This window comes from Ranitomeya imitator, chromosome 3 (genome assembly GCF_032444005.1).
Source record: "Ranitomeya imitator isolate aRanImi1 chromosome 3, aRanImi1.pri, whole genome shotgun sequence".
In the NCBI taxonomy this organism is placed as follows: Eukaryota; Metazoa; Chordata; class Amphibia; order Anura; family Dendrobatidae; genus Ranitomeya; species Ranitomeya imitator.
In genome coordinates, this window is record NC_091284.1 from 709,468,096 (window position 1) to 709,481,148 (window position 13,053).

The 13,053-nt window shown below is 42.1% G+C and overlaps 1 protein-coding gene across 2 annotated transcripts in view; it reads right to left on the minus strand.

Moving 5' to 3' along the window:
• DIP2B (disco interacting protein 2 homolog B) overlaps positions 1-13,053 on the minus strand; it is a 259,008-nt gene that overhangs the window by 93,300 nt on the left and 152,655 nt on the right. For both annotated transcript variants that reach the window (XM_069758656.1, XM_069758655.1), the window contains exons 3-5: positions 8,050-8,178; positions 7,043-7,168; positions 1,378-1,590 (exon numbers count right to left, since the gene is read on the minus strand). In XM_069758656.1, coding sequence (XP_069614757.1) covers positions 1,378-1,590; positions 7,043-7,168; positions 8,050-8,178 — 468 coding nt within the window. The remainder of the gene's footprint in view (positions 1-1,377; positions 1,591-7,042; positions 7,169-8,049; positions 8,179-13,053) is intronic.

Sequence of the window (13,053 nt, forward strand, 5' to 3'; positions counted from 1 at the left end):
CTCTAAATTATCCCCAAGTTCATTTTTGTTGACAGACCGTATACTATCTGAAATTATATGCACACTATTATCTCCTCCTTCCCATTTAGTGTCGCTACTCTACGAGCTTCCACTAGGAGGAGAATAGTGGAACATCCTTTTCATTTATAACTGCTCGGAAAACTGAAATACAACAGATGTCCTCCCCAGACTGATGAAAAAGCATTGACCTTTTTTCACAAATTCTTCATTAGAGAAATAACACAATTCTCTTGGTGAAACAGAACCCCAGCCTGCTTCACTAGCTTTATACTCTGTGCTCCGTTGGAGATGTGGAAAGCGATAGGTACTCATACACATATATATGGTGGCGATGTGAAAAAAATTGTTCCTTTGTGGTCAGCTATTAATGATCTTTATAATAAGGTTTGTTCAGACTCGGGTAGATGGTCCCCGATGATCTAATATTCCTGGCTCACTCTATTCACTGAAAAAAGTCTAATGCGTTTCTTAATACAATCAAATAAATAAGGCAGCACACTGTAGTGCCAAAACTTGCAAACATGAAATATGAAAATTGAATTTCATTACTGCACTAGAAATATGAAAAATTGAGAAAGTTTAGAACATAAATTGGCCAACTCATGTGTACCTGGTAGCTACGATAAGGCATTTCTCGCTTACCAGGACCTAACAATGCCTTTCCTCTCTGAGAATAAAAAGTATTCTTCATCTTAATACAAGCAGCTCGTTTGGTTATCCCATGTCACCAGAAGACCTCAGAAGTACCCTCTTTGGGAGTGGCTAGTCATCTTCATGGATATATATATATATTTTTGTAAGATGAAGGAGATGATTACCTGGGACCAAGTGAGAACCGACCAGTTTTTCAGAACATGGAGCTCTTGGTTTCTGTTTAAGGAATCTGAAGAATTCCATTCTTGGCCACATACTCAAACCAATTCAAGACTATAAGTATGGACCATTGCCACCTCACCTTTGCTTTTTTCCCGAAGCTTTTTTTTTCTTCTTCTTCTATCTTCAAACTTTTTTTAAAATAAAAATACTAGTATATTGTTATTAATTTCAGCTTGGCTTGCTGGTTTATCCATTGTTCGGTATTTCTAGCATATTTCTTTTATGATGTGGTTTAATAAAAAATAATTGAATCATAATTGAATAACTAAGCAGACAGGCACAAATAAGTATTTGGTATATAAATGATGACTCCATTAGACCCCATATTGCTGACCGATACTTTCAGACTTTACCAGAATTATTTCCCAAAGTGCTGAACTGTAAAATCATTAATTACATAAATATATTATGACTGCTTAAAGGATAAGCATTAGAAAGCAGCAATACAGACAACAATAGGGTTATTATTATTTTTTTTACCTATGTGAGTATTGGAAAGCACATCAGCTAAAGATCCACTGGTGCTCTTCACATCCCCGTGTGACAATGTAGATGATGCTGAAGATGACGTGGACGAGCCCTGAATAGACTTATTTATCCAGGAATCCGTATTCTGTAAACTTTGATTGAGTACAGCAGAAAGAGCAGCCTGACGTCTCAGAGAGCCTTCATCTTCGGAGGCGGATGAAGTGTCTGTGAGGGAGGATATACAAAGCTTACATATAGTGTGTACCATGCCAGGAGACAGAGGATTTACCATAGGTCTGGACTGAAGATGGAAATACTAACTGGTCAGTGGTCACGGTCACCTGCTGCAGCCTACATCTCACCATAGATTTGGGAAATTAGTGGTAAGTTCAAGCAAAATTTGGCACCAACCAACATAAAATCATATTGTGAGGCCACGTGTATCAAAACCTACAAACAATAATACCATGAAGTGCAACACTTAAGCTTTTTGTCACATAATCTTTTATGGAGAAGTTTACTTGTAAAAAAAAAAAAAAACCCTCAAAACTTGCATTTCAAAATTGCGCTCAGAAAATTTGAAAAGGTTGAGAATAAAGGTACCGTCACACTAAGCGACGCTGCAGCGATTCCGACAACGATCCGGATCGCTGCAGCGTCGCTCTTTGGTCGCTGGAGAGCTGTCACACAGACAGCTCTCCAGCGACAAACGATGCCGGTAACCAGGGTAAACATCGGGTTACTAAGCGCGGGGCCGCGCTTAGTAACCCGATGTTTACCCTGGTTACCATCGTTAAAGTAAAAAAAAAACAACCACTACATACTTACCTACCGCTGTCTGTCCCCGGCGCTCTGCTTCTCTGCTCTGGCTGTGAGCACAGCGGCCGGAAAGCAGAGCGGTGACGTCACCGCTGTGCTTTCCGGCTGCCCGGCGCTCACAGCCAGAGCAGAGAAGCAGAGCGCCGGGGACAGACAGCGGTAGGTAAGTATGTAGTGGTTGTTTTTTTTTACTTTAACGATGGTAACCAGGGTAAACATCGGGTTACTAAGCGCGGCCCTGCGCTTAGTAACCCAATGTTTACCCTGGTTACCAGCGAAGACATCGCTGAATCGGTGTCACACACGCCGATTCAGCGATGTCAGCGGGAGAGCCAGCGACGAAACAAAGTTCTGGCCTTTCTTCCCCGACCAGCGACATCACAGCAGGGGCCTGATCGCTGCTGCCTGTCACACTGGAAGATATCGCTAGCCAGGACGCTGCAACGTCACGGATCGCTAGCGATATCGTCTAGTGTGACGGTACCTTTAGTCTGAGTTTCAGTGTTAGACAATCATATGAACCGTTACCGATTCAGTACTGCAATGAAGGAGCCATGGTGCTCCAAGGCCATCGTTCTACAGATTGGTGAGGAATTAATACACTATCGGTCACACATTGACAGACTATCAAACCAAACCTTGTTAGGTTTACACTAAAAAGGCAACATAAAAATTACAGTTATCACAACAAACAGGACATTAAAAAATTAACCCGAAATTGTAAACTAAAATGTTACCATTTATAGTAGGTTTTCATAAGAAAGAACAGAAATCTTTAGCCAAAATACAGTGTTTACACCAAAAATAAGACCTAGCATGATACTACAGGTTTTGGGGTTTAGAGTATGCTTGAAATTACAGTCAGGACCTGCGTTTGGGGAGGGATGACAAACTGTTCATTTGCCCAGGGCCCACGAGGCCCACAGCATTTCTATTCTGAGGTTATAACTGCTTATGGACCTTTGGTGGCATCATGGTCACCAAAAGTCCTTTAACTGCATGAGTCTAGCAGAACTAAAGAGGAGACAGACTGGTATGTAGAATGCGTGTCAGGGGGAGGCAAACTGGGCAATATCTCAGGGCTCCCACTCTTAGGGCTCCCCCCCTAGCATTTCTATTCTGAGGTTATAACTGCTTATGGACCTTTGGTGGCATCATGGTCACCAAAAGTCCTTTAACTGCATGAGTCTAGCGGAACTAAAGAGGAGACAGACTGGTATGTAAAATGCGTGTCAGGGGGAGGCAAACTGGGCAATATCTCAGGGCTCCCACTCTTAGGCCACCCTTCCCCCCCAGCATTTCTATTCTGAGGTTAAAACTGCTAATGGACCTTTGGTGACATCATAGTCATCTAAAGTTCTTTAACTGCAGCCGTCTAGCAGAACGAAGGAGGAGACAGGATGGTATGTAGGACAAGTGTTAGGAGGACGGGATGGGGGAGGGGGGCAGGGCAAACTGGGCAATTTCTCAGGTATTGCCCAGTATTTCTATTCTGAGGTTAGGACTGCTTAAGGATGTTTGGTGACATCAGTCATGTCACCATGATGTCAACTGCAGGAGTCTTGAGGAATTGAAGTGGAGACAGGTTGGTATGTTCTAATACTGTACCACATAACAGCCTTATACTGAAGCAGCAAAGCAGGGACTGGGGGAAACTATATGCAGATGGGTAAGGATTTGGCTAAAAGACAAAAAACAAAGTTGTCATAAATGGTATGTTCTCTAAATGGGGCATAGTAAGCAGTGGGGACCGCAGGGATCTGTGCTAGGACTGATTCTTTTCACTTTTTTTAATTAATTACCTTGTGGATGGGATTGAGAGTAAAGTGTCAGTCTTTGCTGATGACACCAAACTATGTAGAATATAAAAATCTGACCTTGACATTACAAAATGATCTGGATAAGATGTCTGAATGGGCAAACACTTGGAGAATGAGATTTAATGTAGATAAATGTAGAGTAATGCACCTAGGATGGAGTAATCCTATTGCTGCATATACATTAAGTGGGACCATACTTGGGACTACAGAACAGGAGAAGGACTTGGGTGTTCTGGTTACAAGTAAGCTCAGCAGCAGTACTCACTGTCAAGCAGCAGCCGCAAAAGCAAACAAAATTTTGTAGTGTATAAAAAGAGAGAGAAAATATTGTTATCCCAACGTACTGTTACCCCTTTATAAATCACTGGTGAGGCCACATCTAGAAAATGGCATTCAGTTTTGGGCTCCAAATTTTAAAAACGATATTCAAAAGTTAGAGTCAGTCCAAAGGCAGGCAACTAGATTATTACATGGGATGGTAGGCCTCTAATATGACAGGTTGGAAAATTTGGGCTTCTTTAGCTTAGAAAAAAAGAAGATATTTATATGTATACAGTATATGTGTGGTCAATACAATGGACTGGCACATGACTTACTCTTTCCAAAGAATATAGTAAGCACCTGGGGGCACTCATTACCGCTGAAAGAAATGGGATTCTGGCAGATAAATAGGAAAGGGTTCTTTACAGAAAGAGCAGTCAGACTGCGGACTGCCGACCACAGAGGTAGTAATGCCAGACACTAGAACAGCTTTCAAAAAAAGAGCTGGAAGATTTCCTCAGTACAAATAATATTGTGGTTTATAGTTAAATTAGTGACAAAATGTACAATTGGTGGAGAACGATTGAGCTTGATGGACCTAGGTCTTTTTTCAATCTATGCAACTATCTGTACCGTATGTGCCATGTGTGTATATTTACATGTATACTGTGTGTGTATATATATATATGTACCGTAAGTGCAGTATGTGTATATTCACATGTATATGTGCAGTGTGTGTATAGTTGCCGAGATTCAAAAAAGACCTAGGTCCATTAAGCTCAATCTCTCTGTATGTATGTATGTATATATATACTCACGCACACACGCAGTGTAAGTGTGTGATAACATGATCATGTTTGAATAAATGTTGATCCCGTTGTTCAACAATAAATGTGGATTATTGTTCATGGAGAAAAAAAAAAAGACATCCCTTGAACATAAGCCTTAACCAATCTTTCGGAACAAACAAAAATATACAGTGGGGCAAAAAAGTATTTAGTCAGTCAGCAATAGTGCAAGTTCCACCACTTAAAAAGATGAGAGGCGTCTGTAATTTACATCATAGGTAGACCTCAACTATGGGAGACAAACTGAGAAAAAAAAATCCAGAAAATCACATTGTCTGTTTTTTTAACATTTTATTTGCATATTATGGTGGAAAATAAGTATTTGGTCAGAAACAAACAATCAAGATTTCTGGCTCTCACAGACCTGTAACTTCTTCTTTAAGAGTCTCCTCTTTCCTCCACTCATTACCTGTAGTAATGGCACCTGTTTAAACTTGTTATCAGTATAAAAAGACACCTGTGCACACCCTCAAACAGTCTGACTCCAAACTCCACTATGGTGATTGTAGCCCTGCACCAGGCTGGGAAGACTGAATCTGCAATAGCCAACCAGCTTGGAGTGAAGAAATCAACAGTGGGAGCAATAATTAGAAAATGGAAGACATACAAGACCACTGATAATCTCCCTCGATCTGGGGCTCCACGCAAAATCCCACCCCGTGGGGTCAGAATGATCACAAGAACGGTGAGCAAAAATCCCAGAACCACGCGGGGGGACCTAGTGAAGGAACTGCAGAGAGCTGGGACCAATGTAACAAGGCCTACCATAAGTAACACACTATGCCACCATGGACTCAGATCCTGCAGTGCCAGACGTGTCCCACTGCTTAAGCCAGTACATGTCCGGGCCCGTCTGAAGTTTGCTAGAGAGCATTTGGATGATCCAGAGGAGTTTTGGGAGAATGTCCTATGGTCTGATGAAACCAAACTGGAACTGTTTGGTAGAAACACAACTTGTCGTGTTTGGAGGAAAAAGAATACTGAGTTGCATCCATCAAACACCATACCTACTGTAAAGCATGATGGTGGAAACATCATGCTTTGGGGCTGTTTCTCTGCAAAGGGGCCAGGACGACTGATCCGGGTACATGAAAGAATGAATGGGGCCATGTATCGTGAGATTTTGAGTGCAAACCTCCTTCCATCAGCAAGGGCATTGAAGATGAAACGTGGCTGGGTCTTTCAACATGACAATGATCCAAAGCACACCGCCAGGGCAACGAAGGAGTGGCTTCGTAAGAAGCATTTCAAGGTCCTGGAGTGGCCTAGCCAGTCTCCAGATCTCAACCCTATAGAAAACCTTTGGAGGGAGTTGAAAGTCCGTGTTGCCAAGCGAAAAGCCAAAAACATCACTGCTCTAGAGGAGATCTGCATGGAGGAATGGGCCAACATACCAACAACAGTGTGTGGCAACCTTGTGAAGACTTACAGAAAACGTTTGACCTCTGTCATTGCCAACAAAGGATATATTACAAAGTATTGAGATGAAATTTTGTTTCTGACCAAATACTTATTTTCCACCATAATATGCAAATAAAATGTTAAAAAAAAACAGACAATGTGATTTTCTGGATTTTTTTTTCTCAGTTTGTCTCCCATAGTTGAGGTCTACCTATGATGTAAATTACAGACGCCTCTCATCTTTTTAAGCGGTGGAACTTGCACTATTGCTGACTGACTAAATACTTTTTTGCCCCACTGTAAGCCCCAGTCTTATTTTTGGAAAAACACAGTGCTATGTCCTCAGATGAACACCTAATCAAAGATTTTCTTGACATTCCTAGTATTTTATAATGACTATACTGTAATTTAAAAGGGTTGCCTATTACTTTAATATTGTGACCTATTACAGAGCCAAGGAAAGATTATCAATATCAAAGTAATGGACAACCTAAAAAAAAATAAAAATAAATTGGAGAAACATAATACCTGGAGGAGTGCATGCATCTGCAGGAGACTGCACAAAGGTGGACCTCCTTTTGGTTGGCATAGGCAAAGCCATCTTCTGTTCTTTATGCTTTGCCAGGGCAGCTTGGACCGCTTCTGTATGGATATCTGGAAGGTAAAATGTCTATTATGCCATGACTATTTTGCAGGTAGAAACCACACTGAACTCGGGTTTTCCTCTATATTTCAAGATAGAAATCAAAACAGTAGCACATCTGCTTACACAGCTACATATTTTCATTGGAACTGAGAGTATACTAAAAACCGAGCAAATTCATCTTTTATCTTTTTATGAAATGAAAGTAGTAGAAAGAAAAGTTAATGGATTTTATGTTAAATTATGAAAACGGGGTGGAGGCTCATTAAATAAGGAAATGTTTTTTAGAACTTTTTCAGGCAAGCAAATGGCCGCGCATAACGTCAAAATCACAAAATCAGAACTAAATAATACATGAAGAGAAATCCTTAATGAAGAGAGGAGACTTGCAAGGTAAAACGACAAACCAAAGCAACTAAAACTAAATAACAGAAAAAAAGACTCTAAAATAAAGGCCCTAAATAAATTCTCAAAGAACTGAAACATTATCCAAAAGAAAAGTCAAAAGAGCAATTAGGAAAGGAGACACTGTTCCTCGCAGGCAGGAGAACTGACGGGTGACACATTTCTGGTGTCCAAGAAAGGTTTGTTACAGGTTTAGTTGTGTGATGACTTCCATGTCCAGCAAATCTAGGCGAAGGGCCTTCCCTCTGCAATAAATGCTCCATGAACCTGGACAGCAGTGGTGGTGGTCCGAATACAGACTATAGTCCAAAAGGTAGAAAAAGGGAAAATACCAGTAGCTCCACTTTGTGGTACCAGTAGGGATGTACTCAAGTAAATACAAACATAAAAGTAAATATTCGACCCATTCAGAAGACCTACTGAGGCAAAAACAAAGGTTCCTGCCCCACCGAATGCAGAGTATACAGAAGAGTGCAGGACTTCTTACCTGAGCGATAACGTTCATCTCTGGCTCCTCCAGATCTGGCTCTATGGTACTTGGAGGATGATTGTGCAGGAACAGCCGATGACCCACTTGTTTGGTTTCGATGGTCTTTCTGCAGGGCTGGATCAACAGCTGTGATGGGAAAAAAATCATTTTACGCATTTAATAAGAGTAGATTACATAGGCAGAGCCAATATAAATAATAAAGTGGTTAGAACATAAAAAATGACAAAAACTAGAAGAATAAGAAGTGGAGATGTCACTTTTATCCACACAATTTGATTTCACTACAAAAAGTTGAAACTAGTCACTCTTACAACACAAAATTGCCCAATATAGTGAAAATGACTTTAGCATCTACTCTGTAGAAACGGCGTTCTGAGTTACACTGAATGGGACGGTCACGGAGTTTAGAAATTGACGATGCCCTTATTAAACTCTACTGACATGGAAAGCAAATGCTCTCCAGCCAAAATGGGGACTAAGAGGGGCCATACATGTTGGAAGAATGTCATCAGTATTCGATTATGGTGGGACCGGCAGACCACCTGAAGTATATAGGGGTGTCCCATCTTTCCCCCAGCAAAAAGAAGGGTTGGGTGTTTTAGATCTCAATATGACCAATACTTTTTTTTCTCACAGCAAAATAGCTGCTGTTATAGGGGCCAGTAGTGGCTTACTTCTCTTTCCCCCATGTAGAACACATGTAAGATCAGTCAGGCCAAGCAGGCATGTGGATTGGGAGGAATAGCTCCGAATGTGTATGGCCATCTTTAGGATGCCGTGTTCGCAGCAATTGTGGGGTTGCAGGAGTTGGACTCCCACCCCAATTGTGCTTTATAACCAGCGTTGGCCATCAGCCATTTACCACAGGTCCTGCTCCTGGAACCCACAAAATCTGAACCTTGGGTCAGGCACATCTCTGGCACTCCCAAATTCATAGGGCTGTATTAAAATAGAGCACACAAAATAAGATGCAAAAAAACCCCACAAACATTTAATAATCAAACGTAATAAGAAAAAAGTACCCACATTTCGCAACTACAGCCAAAACCCTCTTATTTGTAAGAAAACCATACTTATTTCTATGAAATATCCACAAACTTTACATTATTCATTCATAAAAGGAGCAAAATAAACAATTGTGATAAAAAAAAACAAAGTACAAACCTTCGAAAGTGAGAAGCGTCAGGCGCAATGAGCCTGAGAAGGCACCTTCTCTCCGCAAGGACAGCAGAGTGGAAGGGTTTCAAGCAGCACCAAAGAAGTAGGAAGGTACTAGGACTGGCAGGATCCCGTGCCGCCTTCGAGAGGAGTGGGGAAACAAAAGTGTGAGGTGTGCCTGACAGGCCTATTGCACCTGGCGCAGGGTTAAAGGGGCTGTCCACTACTCGGACAATCCCTTCTAAAACTAAATGTCCGGCCCCATTAAAATAATAAATCTATTCTCCTCTCCCGTGCCAGCTCCGTTCCAGCGCTGCCGGCAATCGCAGACCTGGGGCTGTGATATGACATGTGATGCAAGGCGTCCAATCAGAGCTGGCGTCACAGTCTCTGCCTCCTGTCGAATTGAGCGTGAAATAGAAGTCTGAGATCAGCTGCAGCCTGGACTTCCAATTCATGCTCACTTTGTCTGAAGGCTGGGACCCAACATTTAGTTTAAGAAGGGGTTCTCCTAGGATAACCTCTTTAAGGAAATCTGAAGGCGGTTCATTTCCGACGCCTTCGCCTCTTTTCAGGGAAGAGGAGACATCACATAAAAACCAGATGCGTTAGCCCAAAAATAATTGGAATGATTCAAATAATTAATCTATCCATTAATGGTAGCATAGCATACAATTAATCAGAAGGACTGTTCCCACTGGAATTTCCAAAGTCTAATCCGCAACTATATACGGCAAAAAAAAGAACCGCAACATAACAGGCTGACAAGGCAAACCACCAATATATATATATATCTATAGATTCTGACCGCACATGTATCATACGTGTTCTCCCATCACATGCACACGAGACAAGCATTTTAATTAATCAGTACGTTATTACAGAGCCTCAGGCGCTCATTAATAATAGATGAACACTGGAAATAGCTTCACGTCTCTAGTTACCTAGATGTATGGAGAGCACAGAAATATCGCAACGCATCACTGCCTGCCGCTCATCTGTGAAGAGCATTTACACTACAGTGTTCAAGTAGTGATAAGCGAGTGTGCTCAGATAAGGTGTTATATTCAAGCACGCTCGCGTCCTAATCGAGTATTTTCAGCGTGCTCAAAAAAAAAAAAAAAGGGTCAAGTGGCCACAGCTGCATGTCTCGCGGCTACTCAACAGCGCAACACATGCAGGCCTGTTTTTTAGGATACATATATATTCCAGTTGCAAATCTTTACTCATTACATAGTGGAATGCGTTGAGAACAATAAAACTTAAAAATGATTAATGTAAATGAAAATTAATATCCCATGGAGGTGAAGTGAAACATGAAATTACAGGCTGATCCAACTTCAGTGGAAATGCTTCAAGACAAGGAAATGATGCTCAGTAGTGTGTGTGGCCTCCACGTGCCTGTATGACCTCCCTACAATGCCTAGGCATAATACTGATGAGGCGTCAGATGTACTTCTGAGGGATCTCCTCCCAGACTTGGATTAAAGCATCCGCTAACTCCTGTACAGTCTGTGGTGCAACGTGGCGTTGGTGGATGGAACAAGACATGATGTCCCAGATGCGCTCGATTGTATTCAGGTCTGGGGAACGAGCAGGCCAGTCCATAGCTTCAACACCTTCATCATGCAGGAACTGCTGACACACTTCAGCCACATGAGGTCTAGCATTGTCATGCATCAGAAGGAACCCAGGGCCACTGCACCTGCATACAGTATCATAATGGTTCTGAGAATCTCATCACGGTACGTAACGGCAGTCAAGGTCCCTCTGGCGAGCACATGGAGGGCTGTGCAGCCCTCCAAAAAAAATGCCTTTCCACACCATTACTGACCCACTGCCAAACCGGTCATGCTGGAGGAAGCTGCAGGCAGCAGAATGTTTGCCACGGTGTCTCCATACTGTCACATGTGCTCAGTGTGAACCTGCTCTCATCCATAAAGAGCACAGGGTGTCAATGTGTTTTTTTCCCTTAACCAATAGATTTTTATTAAGTTTGAAACTGATACAAGTCATACAGTCAGCACAGAGATAGTAGAATCAGTAATAGGTACATCACATATGACTTGGTTCCTAGAAAAAAGGAAGAACCAAGGAGAACTGTAGTAGAAAAAATAGGGATCATATGAACTAAGGGGGAGGGAGGTGGGTGAGAGGGAAAGGTATATATTGGTCCACGAAACATTAACTGATTTTGATAATGCGGTAATTATTCAGTTTCAAATGCATCTTAATGTCATAAATAGGAGGGGTATTGTGTTTAAGGTTGCGTGTGTAGCTGTCATGATCTCTAAACATTAGAATAGTGTTTAGGTCAGATGTGGTTTAAGTTATAATGTCTGTCTGATAGCTTGCCAAGGACCCAACCTTTGTCAAAGGGTGCCAATGTTGAGTCTGCCAATCTTGGTGCTCTCTGGCAAATGCCACTCACCCTGCACAGTGTTGGGCTGTAAGCACAACACCCACTTGTGGACATCGGGCTCTCATACCACCCACAGGAAGTCTGTTTCTGACATTTTGAGCAGACACATGGATGTTACTGGTCTGCTGGAGGTCATTTTGCAGGGCTCTAGCAGTGCTCCTCCTGTTGCTCCTTGCACAAAGGAGGAGTTAGCGGCCTTGCTGCTGGGTTGCTGCCCTCCTACGGCCCCCTCCATGTCTCCTGGTTTACTGGCCTGTCTCCTAGTATCTGATACATGCTCTGGACACTGTGTTCACAGACCCAGCTATCCTTCTTGTCACTGCTCGCATTGATGTGCCATCCTGGATAAGCTGCACTACCTAAGCAACTTCTGTGAGTTGTAGACACCGCCGCATGCTACTGTACCTCAACCTTTTGGGGTAAGAGCAATGACAAAGTGCAACAATTACCAAAACAACAGCCAAAAATGATGAGAACAGAGAAATGGTCTGTGGTCACCCCCTGCAGAACTACTCCTTTATAGGGATTGTCTTGCTAATTGCCTATCATTTCTACCTCTTGTCTGTTTGCACAAGAGCAGGAGAAATTGATCCACAATCAGTGTTGTCAGTGATTGACTTGAGTTACATTGTGTTTAAGTGTTCCCAATATTTTTGAGCAGTGTATATGTATATTATATATATGAACACGCATCTATTCATTTCTGTCATCACCCAACTGCTTATTTAAAAAAAGAACACATGTAGGTGACATTTTCCAAAAGAAAGGCATTTGATGTTGAATCTACACTGCAATCTGGAATAGAAGGGTGAGACCAAAATTAGACAGAAAAATATCAGAATATTTTGAACCTATGAATATTCCATTTCCCAAAAGTTTATAGTTTGTTTTGGGGGGTGTCACAAGAATAAAACGTTTACCATCCCAAACAGGGGGTCAAACGCAGAGACCCTTGTGTGTCTGTGTGATCTGACCCTTCTGGATGTAGCTAGTGCCCCCGCCCTACAATTAACGAGCTTGATTCAAGCATCACGACGGCTGCAAATACTGTGCAGTAAAATATGTTGATTTTAATAGAAACGGATCATTTTAGCTAATGACACATTTTGGAGACTGACCTTTTGCTTCCTTTTGTTTCACCTCTCGGATCATGGTTCTCTGCGCGCTCCTCTGATGCGGCGTGTTTGAGGAAGTGCTAGAATGGGACGGTACAGGGCACATGAACTTCCTTCCGCAGCCCTGTGTGTTGATCAATATACAAGACGTGCTCTATCCTGAAATGCTACATCAGGCGACACATAACCCCAGCGACAGAGTATGGGGCATCTGCGCTGTTTTCACTGCATAATAAAAATAATTTGCCGCCTTCCTGCGGTCAGATCGCTGATAAATTAAGACAGTTGTGGTAAAAAGGTGTGAGC